This window comes from Pituophis catenifer, unplaced genomic scaffold (assembly GCF_029215685.1).
Source record: "Pituophis catenifer annectens isolate HBS135680 unplaced genomic scaffold, rPitCat1.0.hap2 SCAF_10, whole genome shotgun sequence".
Lineage (NCBI taxonomy): Eukaryota > Metazoa > Chordata > Lepidosauria > Squamata > Colubridae > Pituophis > Pituophis catenifer.
In genome coordinates this window covers 14,045,110-14,066,755 of record NW_027256890.1, presented here as the reverse complement: position 1 = coordinate 14,066,755, position 21,646 = coordinate 14,045,110, and the positions used below count along the sequence as shown (strand labels likewise).

Below are 21,646 nucleotides of genomic sequence, written 5' to 3'. Positions count from 1 at the left end.
GGGGTTGGACTAGAAGACCTCCAAGGTCCCTTCCAACTCTGTTATTCTATTCTGTGTTCACCCATGGTTGAGCTAACCATGTTTTATTTGATTAACTGAGTTTTCTGGTTTGGCACAATGCATCGAACCGTTCACTTACACAGTCCAGATTTGCTGAAATGCAGGTGGTAAATTCTGCGTGTCATGCAAACGAAGGTTTTCTTTTGAAAGTTCCTCCCACCCCAGAGTTCAGGCAGCCCCGTTCTCAGCTGACAGGTGGTTGGGTGTATTTGAAGCAAGCTTGAGGGTCCTGCCTTGAGTGGTGTCACTTCAGGCCAAATGCAGTGGGTTGTTGAATTGTTGCATAGATCATTGTGTTAGACCTAAAGAACTTTATTAAGGAAGGGTGGGCAGTCTTCCAGTACACAATGAATTCCATAAACACACACACACACACACTCCTTTCATCTTCAAGCTATTTCCCAACAAAATCCCTTTGACAAGGAGGCTTTCTGCAGGCAAGCACAGCTGACCGAAAGTCACTATAACACCCAAGCTGAATAAAATGCAGGGGAATTTTTGAATTCAGTCTTGACTTGGGCTGCTGCCTTTAAAAAGAGAGATCAGCCACAAAACAGGAAGAGAGGCTCTGTCTCAGAGGAGTATCCAGCGAAGGTTCAAGGACTGCGAAGACAACACCGAGCCTGCAGCTGCTAGAAGCATCTAAGAGACCTAGAAAAATAATCTGTTCCGATTAAGATGGCAACAACATACAGTAGCTCCCAGCGGGGGCCCTCCAAAACATGGGAAATGGCTCTTTTTATATAGAATTGTGCAGAAACTTAATTTTTAGGCAGCCATCTCCTTCAGAGCCACTTAGCCATCACGCTCTTAGATGAAACAGGGTTTTTTCCAACCTGGGCTTTATGCAAACTTTTGGGAGAACGGGGATTTGGAGTGGCTGAAGGTCGATTCCCATTCTGCTTCCGTGATAAGTGGAAACCACAAGCAATCCTTCGTAGGAGCGGAAACAACAGGAACAAGATGGCACCTCACATCAGACTGAGGATGTGCATTATGGGGAATGGATACACAGTTTAATGGGCTAGCTAGCCGAACACATCAGAGACCAGTTAACAAGCAGATTTTTACACAAGATGGTCATGTCTGGCAAAAGAAGTGTAACGGTGCCATTTCTGAAGTGGCCACAATCAATGCATTAATTTATCAAATATATATGCACCCGATTCTGACCTAGGCTTCCCCAGCAGTACGAAGCTGAGTCCGCGTCCCGATAAACCCTTTTTATTTAATTTACAGTGAATTCCTCTTCAGGAAAGTCTTTCCTCTCTCATAGTCTTTTAAGATAGTTCACAATTACCGAGTGGCCAGGCCGATATCTTTCAGACACCACAATACTTGGCAAGAACGTAGGAACAGATCTTCACCCAAATGAACTGATTGTCTCCTGCAAACTCCCCTTCGCTCCTCTTTATTCCCTGTGGGAGGGGCCATTCACCGTCCACCTGTGGCTTTACTCCTGAGTTGACCCTTGTTCCTTAGCTATTCCCTTCTCCTGGCAGCTCTGCGCATGTGCATGCTGGGAACAGGATCTAGCTGTTCTGTCCCACTGATGTCCAACTCCAAAGGCAGCTGACAACTCTCAGACGGCCCTGGCCCCTTCTCTGCCTCCAATGCAGAGCACTCGTCAGAGCCTTCCCCAGACTCCAGGACTGGCCCATGTTCCTCCCCAACCTGCTCACTGTCCGAATGCTGCCAGATCTGCTGGTGGGCAACAACACTGGTATAAAGAATTCTGATTAAGCTCTGCAGTTCTAGAGAACGTTATGAACGAAAATGGGCAACCTTCATTCTGGATTTACACACAGTTGATTCCCGAAATTCCTTCAGGAGATGCCGAATGAAGAAAATACCGTCGTCCTGTCTCTATGTTGCAAGTTACAGTGGTCTAATATTCTCCAGCCTACCTTAAGAGTGATGACAAACAGCCCCTGCTTGATTTCATCTTGGTTTACACCCCACCCCGTCCTCATAATATTCCCTTTTGGCCATCAATCTCAATCAATCCATCAATTAGAAAATACTCCGTAGCTCTTTCGATAACCTGCCCCAATGTTGCACCTTTCCCCTTCTGGCTAACCCACCTTCACTGCAAAGTTCGAATGCAGCTCTTGCCAAAACGAGAACCTCCGGGATATATGGAAAAACAACTCCATCTATATTCCAGCTACGATATGACCCAGCTTGTTTGGTGTTCTGGGAGCTGGTCCATCTCTTGTCTCTGGAAAGCTGATCTAGAACCCGGTGCTTCCCATCAAGGAGTCTGACTAATGGCAAGAAATCGGGAGCTGTATAATCCCAAGCATCAACAGCGGGGGTGTCAAACTCAAATCAGGCTCATAGGGTGCTTAGGTCTGTCCTGTGGGCCCTCCCTGGAAACCGCAAAGGACTGGCCCGCAGCCAATGAAAACGGAGCTCAGAAGGGCCACACGCATGCCTCCTGGGCTCCGTTTCCAGCCATGACTGCCTCCTGCAGCCCTCTGCCGGTGAAAACAGAGGGCTGCAGGAGGCCGTCATGGCCGGAAACGGAGGCTCGATGTGTGATGTTGAGCCGACCACGCCCTCGCGGGGTCAAACAACCCTGATGCGGCCCTCAAAGAAATCAAGCTTGACACCCCTGATCTAGAGAGCTTGTCATTTTGTAAATCTCCCGTACGCCTTCCTATCAGCAGTCTGATGCAATTTCTTCGTTTCCGTAGGTGGACCCAGGAGAGAAGTTCTCCAACCCGAAGTATTTCTCCGTCCCTCAATGGCTGAACCTCTCCTCAAGTCTCCCTTCCAGCTGCTGAGACGTTCCTTCCCCCCCCCCACACACACTCCCTTCCCACCACCCTTATCACTGTGCTCCTTTTGTGATGGTGGGGGTGGGGCCTCTTGCCAAGGCGGTGCAGCTGCTTAGATCGGCGCCTGGCTTGATGAAAGGACCTTCATGAAAAGCCCGGCAGCTGAGATGGTACATTGTCCAAACTGCCAGCTTCCCCAAAACCTGAGCTCAGCTGCGGAGATACCCCCTCCCCCCCTTATCCACATGGCACCCCACATTCCCCGGACAATCTCCGTTGCAAGTTGAAGGGTGGCCTACCCTGCACGGGTGTGTCATGTAGGCCGCCTGGGGAGAGAATTGCCTTCCTAGTTCTCTCTGCTGTCTAGAAGCCCCCTATCCCTTTCATGAGATAAGAAAAGCACAGCTGTTGCTCCTCTTCCTCTTGCCAGCGGGGCGGGCCAGGGGGGGGGTGAGGAATTGGGGACACACAGTTCGCGTCTGGGGCCGAACCCAAAAGATCGCCAAGTTCTCTCGTTGCCTCGTGACACAACTGAAGCCTTGTCATCTTCCTCTCCGTCCTGGCAATTCTACCTTGGCTCCCTTGGGCAGATGTCCTGCAGATGTGGGACAGGGCAGCTTCCCAGGAGAGGGCGCAGAATAGCATGGCTTTGTGCTGTCTTTTCCGTGGGTTCCCCCAGCCTCCCCGTTTCCCTGGCTCCGGTCAGCCGTGCTGCATCTCTTTTTCCAAAACGGCTGCTTAGGCGTTCAGTTCGAACCTGGTCGGCGTGAAGCTGAACGACAGCAGCAGAAGTCGTCGTCTTCAATCATTCAAAACCATCATCAAGCCTACTTGTACCGTAGTCATATTTTCTTAGCCAGACTGGGACAAATGAGAATTTGGTTCCAGCAGATCTAGCATCAGCAGGATGGAGGTTTTGTCATACAAGGGCCTTTCATAACCATACCATCTCTTCGGTAAAGGTAAAGGTTCCCCTCACACATAGGTGCTAGTCGTTCCCGACTCTAGGGGGCGGTGCTCATCTCCGTTTCAAAGCCGAAGAGCCAGCGCTGTCCGAAGAAGACGTCTCCGTGGTCATGTGGCCGGCATGACTCAACGCCAAAGGCGCACGGAACACTGTTCCCACCGAAGGTGGTCCCTATTTTTCTACTTGCATTTTTTTTACGTGCTTTCGAACTGCTAGGTTGGCAGAAACTGGGACAAGTCACGGGAGTTCACCCTGTTACGTGGCGCTAGGGATTCAAACCGCTGAACTGCCGGCCTTTCGATCGACAAGCTCAGCGTCTTAGCCACTCAGCCACCGCGTCCCTTATCATTGGGGGTGTCACAAACCTCAATCACTGACCAATCCTAGCTGCCGGGGTGAAGGTGGACAGGTGACAAAGGGGCTGTCATGAAAGGGAGGGGCGTCTGCGTGGGGTGAGAAGAGCTCTGGGGCTCTGGTCCCAGGTAGTAAAGGTACTAATAGGAGCTGTGTGGGCAGAGAACAGGGATGAAGGGATCAAATCCCGAGAGTTTTCCGACTCTTGAACCAAGAAGGAGGAGTTTGCTTCCCCTGCTCCAAGGGGGTGGGGGGAAAGAACAAGGGGAGGGGAGGTAGAAATAAGCAGAAGCAGCAGACAAGGAAATCTGATATAGATTTATAGACTCTCGGAGAGAAAGTAGGAATTGTTTGGCTCATAATGAGAGCATTCAGGATCACAAATTGTGCAAGTGACCAAACTCCCATCCGTGACCACGGGTGCATAGTTGGCTTACGGAATTTAAAATTAGCATGGGAAGAGCAACGGTGATGGGCTTCCATGAGTTTTTTTTGTTTTGTAAAGAATGGGGCCAATTCACCAGGACATCCAAAATTACCCCCAAATAGTTGGCACACATTCAAGATTTACAAAGAGGGAGGACATAAATTAGTCTAGACTTTACAACAGTGTTTCTCAACCTTGGAAGCTTGAAGTTGGGTGGACTTCAACTCCCAGAATCCCCCAGCCAGCGCTGCTGGCTGGGGGATTCTGGGAGTTGTAGTCCACCCATCTTCAAGCTACCAAGGTTGAGAAACACTGCTCTACAACATCACCTTATTAACACCATTTTCACACCTAATTTTCAGATACTTCTTAAGGTTGTATCGGCAAAGTTAAGTTGTAGAAAACCTTCCTTTGCAGACATAACACACAAAAAAATGCCGGGATAATCTGTGGTTTATTCTGTTGCCAAAATCCAGCTGTTTTTTGCACGTCGTGCAACGATTTATCACTTAATCCAAATATTACGACTTGGTTTCAAACATCTCATCTCGTCAAACTCGAAGTTTAGCAGAAATCTAAGCACGGATCTGATTTTAAAATCCTTGGTGGTTGTGAACAGAGGCATAGAATCAAAATCATGTCAACTATTAGTACTGCTTTGTAAAACTTTTAGTAAGACCGCATCTGGAATAACTGCGTTGGTTTTCTTTAAAAAAAAAAACATTTAAAAAAAAAGAGGTTGAGACTGGAAAAGTGCAGAGGGGAGCAAAAACATGAACAGATACAGGAATTGGGGTTTTTTTTAGTGAAAAGAAGGACTAGGGGTGACACGACAGCAGAGTTCCAATATTTGAGGGGCTGCCCCAAAAGAGGAGGGGGGTCAACCTATTTTCCAAAGCCCCTGAAGGCAGGACAAGAAACAACGGATGGAAACTAATCGAGGAGAGAAGCAACCTGGAATTACTTCCTAACAGCGAGGACAATTAATCCTTGGAACTACTTGCCACCAGAAATTGTGGAAGTTTTTTTTTTTTTTTAAAGAAGAGACTGGATGGCCATTTGTCTGAAGTGGTACAGTGGTCCCTTGCTTGAGTAGGGGGCTGGACTAGAAGACCTCTAAGGTCCCTTCCAATTATTCTGCATTCTGAATCCAGCTTGGCGTCGCCTCTCCCCCCAACCCCTGCAAGGGGAAAAAAATCCCTTGGCTTCAGGCATCGGCCGCTCCTCCCCACCTGGATGAACTTGGTAGTACAGGGGTTTAAGGCACCCTGTTATTAAGCTGGTTATTAAGACCAGCTGCCTGCAATTACTGCAGGGTTCGAATCTCGCCAAGGCTCAAGGTTGACTCAGCCTTCCATCCTTTCTAAGGTAGGTGAAATGAGGACCCAGTTTGCGGGGGCAATAAGCTGACTTTGTATAAATATACAAAAGGATGAAGGCTATTGCTTAACATTGTAAGCCGCCCTGAGTCTCCGGAGAAGGGCGGCATATAAATCAAATTTAAAAAAAAAAACAAAAAAAAAAACCCTCCCCTCCTCTCCCCGTTTTTTCCAAAACTCCGCTCCAGAGCAAAACAGCTAAGACAAGAACCGACTCTATTTTAATTTTTTTTTTGTTGTTGACTTTATTGGGTACAAAAAGGGAGTTGCCCACCGCAAGGACCTGCCCCAAAACGGTGGGTTCCCGGGTCGCGAGAGAAGAACCAGTCCGTAGCCAGGGAAGGGAAAGTTCTCAAGGACGGGGACGGTCCAGGTGGGGGGCGCCAGCTTGGCGATCCTGGACAAACCCCCCCCCCACTCCTGTCTCCAAAGGCCGTTTTGGCGATCCCCGAAGCCGGGAGGCGCGCAAGCCTCCTTTACACCTTGGTACCCGAGGACGGCAACTCCGACTTCTGCGTCTGGCCGCTGAGCGTGGACGAGACGGAGCCGGCGGGTCCCCTGCGTGGAGAGCGCAGCCCGAGCAGCAACAAGCACTGTGCGCGGAAGCGGCCGTCGAAGAAGGCGTAGAGGAAGGGGTTGAGGCAGCTGTTGATGTAAGCCAGGCAGGTAGCGTAGGGGTGCAGGCGCAGGATCAGGTCCAGCCAGGCGCAGGGCAAACTCAGCAACCCCACCCAAGCCAGCACGTAGAGGCTCTTCAGCAGGTGGAAAGGCAGCCAACACAAAGCGAAGACGGCAACCAGCGTCACGATGATGCGTAAAAGCCGCCGGCGCTGCCGGCTTTCCTCTTTGCGGGCTCGCCGTCGGAAGTGGCGGCTTACAGCGGCTCCGATGCAGCAGTAACAAAGCGTCAGCAGCAGCAGAGGCACCACGAAACCCAGCGCCGTCGTGGCTAAACTCAGCGCCGCCAGCCAACGCGCTGCCTCTTCGGGGCTGCCGGCCAAGCCGCTGAAATCCATGTCGCATTCCACCGCCGAGGTGTTGCCCGCGCGAGGGCTCAGCCGAGTCTGGCGCAGCAGCAGCGCCGGCAGCGCCAGCAAGCCGGCTAACAACCACACGGCAGCCAGCGAGAGCAGCGTCCAGGTGCGCGGCCGCGGGGACGCGCAAGAGGAGGAGGAGGAGGAGGAAGAGAAGGAGGATGGAAGCCGGCCGGCCGAGCGCGGCAGCGCGTGAACGATGGCCAGGTACCTCTCGAAGCCCAGGCAGCCCAGGCAAAAAGCCGAAGCGAACATGTTGAGTAGCACCAGGTAACTGCTGAGCTTGCACAACGCCGAGCCGAAGGGCCAGTGGAAGCGCAGCGCGGTGTAAGCCGCCCAAAGCGGCAAGGTCACCACGAAAGCCAGGTCGGCGAGCGCCAGGTTGCCAATATAAGCGTCAGCCGAGCGGCGTTTGCCAGGCGGGCCCCGCCAGACGGTGAAAATCACCAACCCGTTGCCCGACAGCCCCAAAACGAAGACCAGCATGTAGAGGACGGGCAGCAGCGAGAATGAAAGCTCCCAGTCCGTCTCGGCTTCTTCCCACGGGCAGCCCCCGGGACCCCAAGCCGCCTCGCTCCAGTTGCCCGGAGGCTCCTCGTCGTAGTCGTAAAAGGAGCTCTCCATCGCTGCAGCTGCCCTTTGCCTGCCTCTGCCTCTGCCCACTTTCGACGGGCGCCGCTCAGCCAGGCTGGGCTGCGGGGTGGGAGTGCCAGGGGCGCTTAAGGAGGGCTGCGAGCCTGACCCCGCCCTTCGCTGAAAGAAGGGGGGGAGGGGGGGATGAAAGCCCTTGGCGGGGAAGAGGTGGAGCGGGGGGGGGGGGGGGAAACCCCAGAGAGACAATACCTCCATTAGCCTTCCCTCCTTCCGAGGTCGGTGAAACGAGGACCTGGATTGTTGGGGACAAGAGGCTGATTCTGTAAACCGCTTAGAGGGGGTTGGAAAACACTGTAAAGCGGTATATAAGCCTAAGTGCAATTGCATCTATCTATGTCTCATCTCTCTCCCCCCCCCCTCTCTCTCTCTCTCTCCTATCTACCTATCATCTACCTACCTACCTACCTACCTATTATCTATCTATCCTATCTACCTATCATCCATCCATCTGTCCATCTATCCATCCATCCATCCATCCACCTCTCTCTCTCTCTCTCTCCTATCTACCTATCATCTACCTACCTATCTACCTATTATCTATTTATTTATTTATTTATTTATCTATCTATCTATCTATCTATCTATCTATCTATCTATCTATCTATCTATCTACCTACCTACCTACCTAACATCCATCCATCCATCCATCCATCCATCTCTCTCTCTATCCTATCTACCTATCATCTACCTACCTACCTACCTACCTACCTATCTATTCTTTTTACCTATCATCCATCCATCCACCCATATCTATCTATCTATCTATCTATCTATCTATCTATCTATCTATCTATCTATCATCTACCTATCCTATCCTATCCTATCCTATCCTATCCTATCCTATCCTATCCTATCCTATCCTATCCTATCCTATCTACCTATCATCTACCTATCTACCTATCATCCATCTATCTTTCTATCTGTCTATCTATCTATCTATTTATCTGTCTGTCTGTCTGTCTGTCATCAGAATGCAGTGTTGTAGATTAACTCTGCCTACTGCCAGCAGTTCGATCCTGACCAGTTCAATGTTGACTCAGCCTTCCATCCTTCCAAGGTTGGAAAAATGAGGACCCAGATTGTTGGGGGCAAGAGGCTGACTCTAAATCACTTAGAGAGGGCTGTAAGGCACTGTGAAGCAGTGTATAAGTCTAAGTGCTATTGTATCTATCTATGTCTCATCTCTATCTATCTATCTATCTATCTATCTATCTATCTATCTATCTATCTGTCTCTCACTGTTTCACTCTCTCTTTCTCTCCATCTCTGCCTGCCTGCCTACCTACCTATCATCATCATCTATTATCAGAATGCAGTATTGCAGACTTCCTCTGCTCACTGCCAGCAGTTCAATCCTGACTGGCTCAAGGTTGACTCAGCTTTCCATCCATCCTTCCAAGGTTGGTAAAAGGAGGACCCAGATTGTGGGGAGGGCAAGACGCTGACTCTGTAAACCGCTTAGAGAGGGCTGGAAAGCACTGTGAAGCGGTATATAAGTGCTATTGCTGTTGGCCAACTAATATTTTTAATATTTTTCTGTGAGTTCTGCTGCTCTTCCTTTTGGGGGGCCAATCGGAACCCCCAAAATAGAGCCCTTCTCTGTGCCAGGGTCTTTGGGCATGCAAACAAGCAGTGCAGGTTGCCAGAGAAGAGTCCCTGCTGAAAGAAGGACTGTGTGGAAAGAGGAGCCAGGAAGTCCTGCTCAAATCTTCAATTCAAGCTATTGGCTTGTGAAACTACTGTAGGGTTGTTGTTGTTGTTTTGTTGTTGTTGTTGTTGTTATTGGGTGTTCTGGCTGGAGACACACACCAAAAAGATTTTTGGCTGCCTGCTCCAGCTGCAAAAACCCAGATGGCCGGACTAATGGCTGAATGGAGCTCTTTGATGCCTTCAGGTGGCCGTTCAGATCTTTGCAGCCCACTCTAGTCTCCCATCTGGGCCTTGGGCTGCCCGGTTGGTTGTCGCTGCGCGCACCCCTTCCCCGCCCCCTTCACACCTCCCGAGACACAAAAGAGGATTCAGAACCCCAAGAAGGCACAAGGGAGACTCCTGTGGCTTCCTGCTAGCCTCTGTGTGGGAATTTTCCAAACCGGATGCCCCATTCATTCATCAGGGCACAAGCGCTTAGGGCTGGCACCCCCTCCTCTCACTGTGAGAACCCCTCAACAAGAGGCTATAAATCCTCGCCCCCCCCTCCCGTTCACATGGCAGCAGAAATGGAACGATGCCATGGACTCTGACACTCTCTCTCTCTCTCTCTCTCTCTCTCTCTCTTTCCCAGCATGGCAGAGCTGCACACCGAGGCGCACCGCCTGACGGTCCTCTAATTACGTCCCGCTCTGCAAATAAGGGAGTGGGGAGGGGGGAGGAAAGAAGAAGGACTTTTCATCGGGATGCTTAGCGTGTCCTCCGGATGGGTGAGGAAGAGGAAGGAGGAGGGTGGAGGAGACCCCCTGCTCGATGACGCCTGCAAAGATGTTCGAGCCTTTTTTTCCTTAAAGCGGTGTTTTTCTCAACTTTGGCAAGCTTGAAAGAAGTGTGGACTTCAACTCCCAGAATTCCTGGCTCGGGGAATTCTGGGAGTTGAAATCCAGATACCTTCAATCTGCCAAGGGTGAGGAGGTACACTGCCCTAAAGGTTAAAGAATCACCAGACACCTTAAGGGATTGTTCTGCCCTGGCCACGGATCCCAAAGAACACAGCACACACAAATTCTGAACAAAACTTAAGTTTACTCAAATAATGTAGTTTTAACGAATGCCGGCTGTTAATAAGCGTTCTTAACAGCCTGCCAGAATTCCACAGATAAGATAGTCGGAGTCTTATTGGAGTTGGCAGAAAGCCCAGAAACCAGGTTGCAGAGAAATCCCAATGCGATGCTTCGCGAACTAAAGTTGTTTCCTGCAGCTTGTTGCAAGCTGTGTTCTTTCTTAAATAAATAGGCTAAGGGAGTGGCCAATTAACCCCAAGCCTTACTCTCGAGGAGACCTTCTCCTGAGGAACCACTCCTGCCTTTTGGCAGGCCCCTGCATTGAGAAGAGGCTCCTCCTCTTCATCCTCTGTACTTAAAGGAGCCTCTGGAGGTTCTGAAGGCCCTGGCTGAATCCCTGCCTCTGGCACCACATCTTCTTCAGCCTCCTCGCTGTCCGACTCGAGCACCAGCTGCACAGACTGCTGGCGCGGCACCACACCAGCCTCCTCGTTGTCGGGATCAGCATCAATCCGTGCAGGCCACTGGCGGGCCACAACAAGGATGCTGTTTTGACCCCAACTTCTCTGTGGTTCAAGAAAGAGGATTTAGAGCAGGGGTGTCAAACTCAATTTCATTGAAGGTGGCATCAGGGTTGCGTTTGACCTTGGGAGGGGCAGGGGGCGTGGCCAGGGGGCTGGACTAGAAGACCTCCAAGGTCCCTTCCAGATTCTATTCTAGTCTATTCTAGTCTATTCTATTCTAGTCTAGTCTAGTCTAGTCTAGTCTAGTCTAGTCTAGTCTAGTCTACTCTACTCTACTCTACTCTACTCTATTCTTTTCTTCTACTCTACTCTACTCTACTCTACTCTACTCTACTCTACTCTACTCTATTCTTTTCTTCTACTCTACTCTACTCTACTCTACTCTACTCTATTCTTTTCTTCTACTCTACTCTACTCTACTCTACTCTACTCTATTCTTTTCTTCTACTCTACTCTACTCTACTCTACTCTACTCTACTCTATTCTTTTCTTCTACTCTACTTACTCTACTCTACTCTACTCTACTCTATTCTTTTCTTCTACTCTACTCTACTCTACTCTACTCTACTCTACTCTACTCTATTCTTTTCTTCTACTCTACTCTACTCTACTCTACTCTACTCTACTCTATTCTTTTCTTCTACTCTACTCTACTCTACTCTACTCTACTCTACTCTATTCTTTTCTTCTACTCTACTCTACTCTACTCTACTCTACTCTACTCTACTCTATTCTTTTCTTCTACTCTACTCTACTCTTCTCTACTCTACTCTACTCTACTCTACTCTATTCTACTCTACTTCTATTCTATTCTACTCTAGTCTACTCTAGTCTATCCTATTTTTTAATTCTCTACTCTACTCTACTCTACTCTACTCTACTCTATTGTAATTTTTTTGCACTGTGCTGAAATGAAACCCACATAAAAACACATTAGGACTTTGAACAAGAGGAGCACACCGAAACTGCTTCTCCCCAGTGCACAACGGTGCCTCCGTTTCCGACGCCTTCCGTATCTTGCAGAGCTTCAACTTTGCAGTCGGTCTCTCCCGTTCGTTGGCTGAAGGCAAGGAGGGTCCTTGCTGCCCTTGGACAGCCAGCCTCCCGAGTTGTTTTCCTTTCCCTTCCCCGGTGTTTTTCCAAGGCCTGCCAAATTGCATTCCCCGAAGGCGATAAGGGGCTGATGACTGAAATGGCAGCAGAGACATCTTGGCTCTGGGATCCATCGCCGGGATTGAGGGGGGGAGGGGGTTGGGAGTGTGTGAGAAAGGTCCCTCCCAGCTCCTATTCTATTCTATCCTATCCTACTCTCTTCTTCTCCACCTCCTCCTTTCCTTCTTCTTCTCCTTCTCTTCCTTCTCTCCTCCTTTTCTTTCTTCTCTTTCTATCCTGTCCTACTCTCTCCTCCTCCTCCTCCTTCTCTTCTCCTCCTATCCTCTCTCCTCCTCCTTTCCTCTCCTCTTCCTCCTTTCCTTTCATCTCCTCTTCCCTTCCTCTTCCCCTCCTTCTCCTTCTTTTCCTCCTCCTCCTCCTTTCTCCTTTCTCCTTCTCCTTCTCCTCCTCCTATCCTATCCTACTCTCTCCTCCTCCTCCTCCTCTCCTCATTCTCTTTCTTCTCTTCCTATCCTATCCTATCCTATCCTATCCTATCCTATCCTATCCTACTCTCTCCTCCTCCTCCTTCTCTTCTCCTCCTATCCTCTCCTCTCTCTCCTTCTCCTCCTTTCCTCTTCTTCTCCTCCTCCTCCTCTCCTTTCATCTCCTCTTCCCCTCCTCTTCCCCTCCTTCTCTTCCTCCTCTTTCTCCTTCTTCTCCTTCTCCTTCTCCTCCTCTCCTTCTCCTTCTCCTTCTCCTATCCTATCCTCCTCTCCTCCTCCTCCTCCTCTCCTCCTCCTTCTCCTTCTCCTCCTTCTCCTTCTCCTATCCTATCCTACTCTCTCCTCCTCCTCCTCTCCTCCTCCTCCTCCTCCTCCTCCTCCTTCTCCTTCTCCTTCTCCTTCTCCCTATCCTATCCTATCCTATCCTATCCTATCCTATCCTACCCTATCCACAGAAGATAAATGAGCACTTTAAATTACTGTGGCCAGCCAGGTCATTCGGGCATTGTGATTCTCAAAGGTTGAGGGACAGGGGAGACTTGCGAGGTGATAAGAGGGGTGTCACTCCTGGCCTGAAAAAACAGTTGCACATCCCTGTTGTGAGAAAAAAAAAGGAAAAACGGACCCTCCCCTCTCCCCCTCCCTTCAGACACTTCAGGATGCAAGGCCCATTCCTAGGGATTCCCATGGGATGTCGAGGCTCCTGGGCTGGAGCGTGTGAACCTCTGCGAGAAGGAAGGATTCCTATTCCTTTTTGCCAAGTGGGAGACCCAAGGGGGGAACCAGGTTTCGCCGGGGCTCTTGAATTGCCGTGAGATATAAACACAGAGTCCACATTTTGTGGCGGTTAGAGACGAGAGGTAGAAATTAGAGTCAGAAAGACGATGAGTGTTTCTATTAAAAATAGAGAAGGTTTAGAACTACAACCGTTATAATTAACCAAAAAAACCCAAAACATGTAAATAAGCCAATATAAAAAGAAACTTAGTTAAAATTATTTGGTGGGTATGGCTATACTGTGTATACACGTACAATGACAATAAAGTTATTACAAATTATTATTATTACTGTCCCCCCCTTTTATTCGTATTCATTTCATGTATTCATAATCATGTTTATACTTATATTTATTTATTTGTTTGTTTGTTTTAATTTGTATACCGCCCTTCTCCAGCAGGACTCAGGGCGGTGAACCGCCAGAATAAAATAGAACACACAAAATTTAAAAACAGTTTAAAAATAATTAAATATTTTTGGCTGCAATTTAAAACACCCAATTAAAATCAATTAAAATTAACCAAAGCTGTGGGATCAAGCCAGCCCTGTTATCTGTTATCTTATACATGCTTGACAAAATGAATGAATGAATGAATGAATGAATGAATGAATGAATGAATGAATAAATAAATAAATAAATAAATAAATAAATAAATTTAATTCTACCTAACTTAAATTTACGGAGGCTGAGAAAGGTCACTCTAGGGCAACAGAGGACACAATTTCAAATCATTTCCATGCCCCCCGCCCCACCCCACAAATCACTAGGGCAAGCAAGCTCGGATTTGCCTTTCCAAGGGCCCCCCCCTGACCTTCCTGTGCTGCCAAATATGAGTCCTTCTTCCCTCCAGGGATGAAACCATTCTTATACCTGCCACAGGTAACAATGAGAACACCTGATAGCAATCTCCCTCTGTAAACCAGGTGTGACCATTTTACTGCAGGGGGGGGGGTTCCCCCAGTGGGCATTAAAGCAAAACACCCCAACACCAACAATCCCACAACCTTCTAATTTCTACAAACACCCCCAGGGTAGGCAGGTCCCTGCCCCTATTCAGGAAGGTGATGGGGTTTTAATTAACACTTAATCCAGGTGGAAACTGCCCTTCTGCCCATTCCTGGCCCTTCATTTCCTCTCCCCCGAAGGAAGAGAGATAACCCTTCCAACCCAAAAAAGGAGGAGTCCTGCAGAAGATGGGGGGAAATTGCTTTTGGCCAGAATGGGTGGTTTATTACAGGACGGTCACTGGAAGTTTTTAAAGAAGAGATTGGACAACCATTTGTCTGAAACGCTATAGGGTTTCCTGCCTAAGCAGAGGGTTGGGCTAGAAGACCTCCAAGGTCCCTTCCAACTCTGTTTATTCTATTCTATTCTATTCTATTCTATTCTATTCTATTCTATTCTATTCTATTCTATTCTATTCTATTCTATTCTATTCTATTCTATTCTACTCTACTCTACTCCATTCCATTCCATTCCATTCCACTCTACTCTACTCTACTCTATTCTTACTCTTCTCTTCTCTTCTCTTCTCTTCTCTTCTCTTCTCTTCTCTTCTCTTCTCTTCTCTTCTCTTCTCTTCTCTTCTCTTTATTCTATTCTATTCTATTCCATATTTCTATTCTATTCTACTCCATATTTCTATTCTATTCCATTCCATTCCATTCCATATTTCTATTCTATTCCATATTTCTATTCTGTTCTGTTCTATTCTATTCTATTCTATTCTATTCTATTCTATTCTATTCTATTCTATTCTATTCTATTCTATTCCATTCTATTCTATTCCATTCCATTCCATTCTACTCTACTCTACTCTACTCTATTCTTACTCTTCTCTTCTCTTCTCTTCTCTTCTCTTCTCTTCTCTTCTCTTCTCTTCTCTTCTCTTCTCTTCTCTTTATTCTATTCTATTCTATTCCATATTTCTATTCTATTCTACTCCATATTTCTATTCTATTCTATTCCATTCCATTCCATTCCATTCTATTCTACACTACTCTATTCTATTCTTACTCTTCTCTTCTCTTCTCTTCTCTTCTCTTCTCTTCTCTTCTCTTCTCTTCTCTCTTCTCTTCTCTTCTCTTCTCTTTATTCTATTCTATTCTATTCCATATTTCTATTCTATTCCATATTTCTATTCTATTCTATTCAAGCAAATTTGCCCCACCCCCCCACCCCCGGGAGAAAGATCTCGGAGGCCCACAGGGGTGAAGAGTTCTGCCAACCATCATCCCCGTTTGTGTATTCGGAAGCAGCAGTCTCCCCCACTCCCCCCCCCCCCGTCCGAGACCTTACTGGAAGTTGGAAACCAATTTGGGAACGTGGCCTGTTCCATCTCACCTTTGTCAGTTTTATATCTCGCCGTTCTCGGGGGAGGGGGGAGGGGGCTTGCAAATTTATCTGGCAGGATCTTTTAATGAGCGGTTGGCTTGTTTCAGGAACTCTCCTGCAAAACAAACACACTCGGGAAGGGGTGGTGGTGGTGGGATGCATTTTTGATCGATCGGATTTCTCTATTCACAGGACATGCTAGTTTTTCCCAAAATTAACCTCACGATGGCTGACCCCCCCAATCCCCGTTCCATAGGAAGAATAGAATAGAATAGAATAGAGTAGAGTAGAGTAGAGTAGAGTAGAGTAGAGTAGAGTAGAGTAGAGTAGAGTAGAGTAGAGTAGAGTAGAGTAGAATAGAGTAGAGAAGAGAAGAGAATAAGGAATAGAATGAAAATAGAATAGAGTAGAGTAGAGTAGAATAGAATAGAATAGAATAGAATAGAATAGAATAGAATAGAATAGAATAGAATAGAATAGAATAGAATAGAATAGAATAACAGAGTTGGAAGGGACCTTGGAGGTCTTCTAGTCCAACCCCCTGCTTAGGCAGGAAATCCTACACCACTTCAGACAAATGGTTGTCCAACATCTTCTTAAGAACTTCCAGTGTTGGAGCATTCACAACTTCTGGAGGCAAGGAGTTCCACTGATTCATTGTTCCCACTGTCAGTAAATTTCTCCTTAGTTCTAAGTTGCTTCTCTCCTTGATTAATTTCCACCCATCGCTTCTTGTCCTGCCTTCAGGTGCTTTGGAGAGTAGCTTGACTCCCTCTTCTTTGGGGCAACCCCTGAGATATCGGATCACTGCTAGAGAATGGTTGCATTGGACCCCAAAGGTCCATCTCTCTCCATCTTAATCTGGGAATTGTGTGAATCCTATCCGAGGACGGTTCGAGTGGAAAGAAGTGGTTTTGAGAGCTTTTTAAACACAAGCGGAAATGTGGGTGCGATGTTTCTCTGTTTTTTTTTTTATTATTATTTTGTTTTTAGTGTTTCTTGAGAAATGCATTTGAAAAAAGGACCTTAGCTGCTCCAGATGGGTAAATCTGAAGTCCTCGGAGAAGAAGTAGGTTAAATTATCCCTTGTCCTTTCTCCCGTGTCCTATTCAATATCTCAGGGGCTGCCCCGAAGAAGAGGGAGTCAAGCTATTCTCCAAAGCCCCTGAAGGCAGGACAAGAAGCAACGGGTGGAAACTAATCAAGGAGAGAAGCAACCTAGAACTAAGGAGAAATTTCCTGACAGTGAGAACAATTAACCAGTGGAACTCCTTGCCTCCAGAAGTTGTGAATGCTCCAACACTGGAAGTTTTTAAGAAGAGGTTGGATAACCATTTGTCTGAAATGGTGTAGGGTTTCCTGCCTAAGCAGGGGGCTGGACTAGAAGACCTCCAAGGTCCCTTCCAACTCTGTTACTCTATTCTGTTCTGTTCTGTTCTGTTCTGTTCTGTTCTATTCTATTCTATTCTATTCTATTCTATTCTATTCTATTCTATTCTATTCTATTCTATTCTACCAGTGGTCCTTGGGCAAGACGAAAACCTGATTTCTCAACCCCTTTACCAGGAAGAAGCGACCCAAAATCTCAGGCCCGTTGACTAAATTTATCTCTCTGCAGCTGGCTGAGATGTGTTTGTGTGTCTCTCTCTCTCTGTGTCTCTTTCTGGGTGTGTACTATATATCTATATATATGCTTGTTTTTATCCCAGCAAATGCTGCTTGAGGCTGGTTTATATTCTCCGCTTCCTCCTTCGCTTTCCACAGAGAGTTGACTAATTGTAATGCCTTCCTCCCCGTGCCTCATCTTGCTTTCTTCTCCAAAAGAGCTTTCGTCTTCTGGAAGACAGTCAGCGGAAAGGCAGGTTCCTGTTTATGCCTGCCTGCTGGCCCAAGGAATGGTGACCTCCTTGCTCTCGGCTCCTCGGTGACCCCGGCTGGGCTGCACCAGAGCAGCCTCTTCACTTTGCAAAACATCCCCTCCCGAGGAACAATAGCCTACCCAGCCCTGACCCACCGAGGCCTTCAAGATCGGGAGATGGAGAAGACGAAAGGGCTGGTCCGCAGGGGTGAAATCCAGCAGGTTCTGACAGGTTCTGGAGAACCGGTAGCGGAAATTTTGAGTAGTTCGGAGAACCGGCAAATGCCACCTTTGGCTGGTCCCAGAGTGGGGAGGGAATGGGGATTTTGCAAAATCCTTCCCCTGTAGCGGCATGGGAATGGAGATGTTGCAATATCCTTCCGCCAGAAGTGGAGTGGGAATGGAGATTTTGCAGTACCCTTCCCCTGCCACGCCCGCCAAGCCACACGACGCCCACCAAGCCACGCCCACAGAACTAGCCGTAAAAAAAATTGAGTTCCACCACTGAGAGCTCTCTTTCTCAACTTTGGCAACCGAGTAGCCTTCCCCTCCCAGAATTCCCCAGTCGGTTGTTAAGTGAAGCCAGGTTCATTTAACACACCAGGTTCCTAACTTATGAACGGGGCAGTGATTCCCTTAACCAGGGTGGGCCAGAAAAACGGGGCAAAACTCCCTGAACAAATGTCTCACTTCACAAGAGGAACTGTGGGTGTTCTGTGCTCAATTGCTCAATAGAAATAGAACAACAGAGTTGGAAGGGGCCTTGGAGGTCTTCTAGTCCAACCCCCTGCTTAGGCAGGAAACCCTACACCACTGCAGACAAATGGTTGTCTAATCTCTTCTTAAAAACTTCCAGTGATGGAGCACCTACAACTTCTGGAGGCAAGGAGTTCCTCTGGTTAATTGTTCTCACTGTCAGGAAATTTCTCCTTAGTTCTAGGCTGCTTTTCTCCTTGATTATTTATTTATTTATTTATTTATTTATTTATTTATTTATTTATTTATTTATTTAATTCAATTCAATTTGTATACCGCCCTTCTCCTAGTGGACTCAGGGCGGTGCACAGCCAGAACTAAAACACATACCAATACAAAATTTAAAATTATTAAAAGAATGACATACTTTGGCCCAAATTTAAAACAATTCAAATTAAAACCCATTGACAGATTAAAAGCTAAAAAGCTAAAAAACTAAAAAAAAAAAAAAAAAAAGTTTAGTTTCCACCCATTTAAAAGATTAGTTTCCACCCATTGCTTCTTGTCCTGCCTTCAGGTGCTTTGGAGAATAGCTTGACTCCCTCTTCTTTGGGGCAGCCCCTGAGATGTTGGAAGACTGCTATCCCTGCTACCAATTGCGGTCATAAATTGAGGACTACCTGTACAGCCTTCCCTCCTCCCCCACCCCCTCCCAAAAACAACTTTCAAATTTGGGTTGGGAATGGTATTCCAGGAGCTTCCCAGCAGGCGGTTTTTCCATTTCTGAATTTGGCCTGGGAGAAAGGGAGCTTCCTTTTTTTAGCAGCATCTTGGCAGATGTGACGACCTCTGCCAGACATTTAAAAAAAAAAAGGACTGATCCCTGGGAATGTTGGAAATCCTTCCAATAATCACGTCTGCAGGAAAATGTTGATTTATGGGGCCGCTGATTGCCTTTCCCAGCCTGTTGGTGCAATTAAAAGGAGATTGGAAAATGTCATGCCCAGGCAAATCACGCAGTGGTGAAATGCCAATTTTTTTACTACCGGTTCTATGGGCGTGGCTTGGTGGGCGTGGTGTGGCTTGGTGGGCGTGGCAGGGGAAGGATACTGCAAAATCCCCATTCCCTCCCCACTCCAGGGGAAGGATACTGCAGTGTCTCCATTCCCTCCCCACTCCTGGGGGAAGGATACTGCAAAATCCCCATTCCCACCCCACTCTGGTGCCAGCCAGAGGTGGTATTTGCTGGTTTTCCGAACTGCTCAAAATTTCCGCTACCGGTTCGCCAGAACCTGTTAGAACCTTCTGGATTTCACCCCCATTTCAGGTGCTGGGGAACTGGCTCACATGTGAAGTGTTAATACTACTTAATAATGCTTTGGTAAGGCCACACTTGGAATATGGCATCCAGTTTTGGTCGCCATGATGTAAAAAAGATGTGGAGACTCTGGAAAAAGTGCAAAAAAGAGCAACAAAAATGATTAGGGAACTGGAGGCTAAAACATATGAAGAACGGTTGCTGGAACGGAATAGAATAGAATAGAATAGAATAGAATAGAATAGAATAGAATAGAATAGAATAGAATAGAATAGAATAGAATAGAATAGAATTAGAAAAAATAGAATAGAATAGAATAGAATAGAATAGAATAGAATAGAATAGAATTAGAAAAAATAGAATAGAATAGAATTAGAAAAAATAGAATAGAATATAATAGAATAGAAAAACAAAGAATAGAATAGAATAGAATAGAATAGAATAGAATAGAATAGAATAGAATAGAATAGAACAGAATAGAACAGAATTAGAAAAAATAGAATAGAATAGAATAGAATTAGAAATAATAGGAATAGAATTCTTTATTGGCCAAGTCTGATGGGACACACAAGGAACTAAGAGCTGATATCTGATCGATGGCACAAATCAATCAATCGGTTTCATGCATTAAGTTAAGTTGTTGTTTTTTCCCTCCGTATTCTGACCGCAGGAAGGACAGGCAGCCATTCCACAGGTGTCGGAGAGAGATAAGTTTCCCCTCCTTGCTCCCCTCTCCTACAGGAGAGAATGGCTGGCTAACTTCTATTTACTAAAGCGCCTTACAAACCCTTCATCCATTCCCCCCCCCCCACCTTCCTGCCTTGTTCGCCTGTGGATCACAACTAGATCTTCATGATGACTAGCACCTTAAAGGCTCTCTTAATTGCGCCAGGGAGTTAGGGGTAAGTCCAACGAGGAAGGAAACTTGAATTACTGTTTATTTATTTATTTTTCAACTTCTTTTTCTTGCATTCTTTGCATTTTTTCCTAGCAAAAGTTAACCTCAAAATAAAAAAGAAAACTAGCAATTAAAAGCTTCTACATTCAATCCCCAGGACAGAAAACAACACAGCTTAATTAAGGAAATCAATGAAGGGGCCCAGAAGGAAGGGATCCACTAAGGACTAACCCCTCCAGTCAGGATCAATTGGGAGCAATTAACCCAAGTGATGCAGAGAAGAAACCTTTAATTAAAGGAACAAGAGGAGCCCAGCATTTTATCTTCCTTACCATCACTGCAATAACACATACTATAGAATAGAATAGCACAGCACAGCACAGCACAGAACAGAACAGAAGAAAATAAGACCCTGTCTTATATTTCTTTGAACCCTGAAATAAGCGCTTGCCCTTATTGCCATGCGCTCAGCTTATTATCAGGGGATGTCTTATTTTGGGAAAAACAGGGTATCTATCTATCTATCTATCTATCTATCTATCTATCTATCTATCATATATGTGATATTTATTTCTCTATCTATCTATCTATCTATCTATCTATCTATCTATCTATATATCATATATGCGATATTTATTTCTATATCTATCTATCATATATGCAATATTTATTTCTATATCTATCTATCTATCATATATGCAATATTTATTTCTATATCTATCTATCTATGTATCATATATGCAATATTTATTTCTATATCTATGTATCCATCCAGCTATCTATCTATCTATCTATCTATCTATCTATCTACCTACCTACCTACCTATCATATATGCGATATTTATTTCTATATCTATGTAACTATCCATCCATCTATCTATCTATCTATCTATCTATCTATCTATCTATCTATCTATCATCTATCTATCATATATGCGATATTTATTTCTATATCTATGTAACTATCCATACATCCATCTATCTGTCTGTCTGTCTGTCTGTCTATCTATCTATCTATCTATCTATCTATCTATCTATCTATCTATCTATCATATATGCGATATTTATTTCTCTATCTATCTATCTATCTATCTATCTATCTATCTATCTATCTATCATATATGCGATATTTATTTCTCTATCTATCTATCTATCTATCTATCTATCTATCATATATGCGATATTTATTTCTATATCTATCTATATCTATCTATCTATCTATCATATATGCGATATTTATTTCTATATCTATCTATCTATCTATCTATCTATC

The 21,646-nt window shown here is 46.1% G+C and overlaps 1 protein-coding gene across 1 annotated transcript; it reads right to left on the bottom strand.

Annotated features, from left to right (window-relative positions):
- Nucleotides 1–6,200: 6,200 nt before the first annotated feature.
- On the bottom strand, nt 6,201–7,666 carry LOC139321843 (apelin receptor-like). The gene has a single exon (XM_070950760.1). It carries the CDS (start codon nt 7,626–7,628, stop codon nt 6,447–6,449), a length of 1,182 nt encoding a protein of 393 aa, XP_070806861.1. The 5' UTR covers nt 7,629–7,666; the 3' UTR covers nt 6,201–6,446.
- Nucleotides 7,667–21,646: the final 13,980 nt, after the last annotated feature.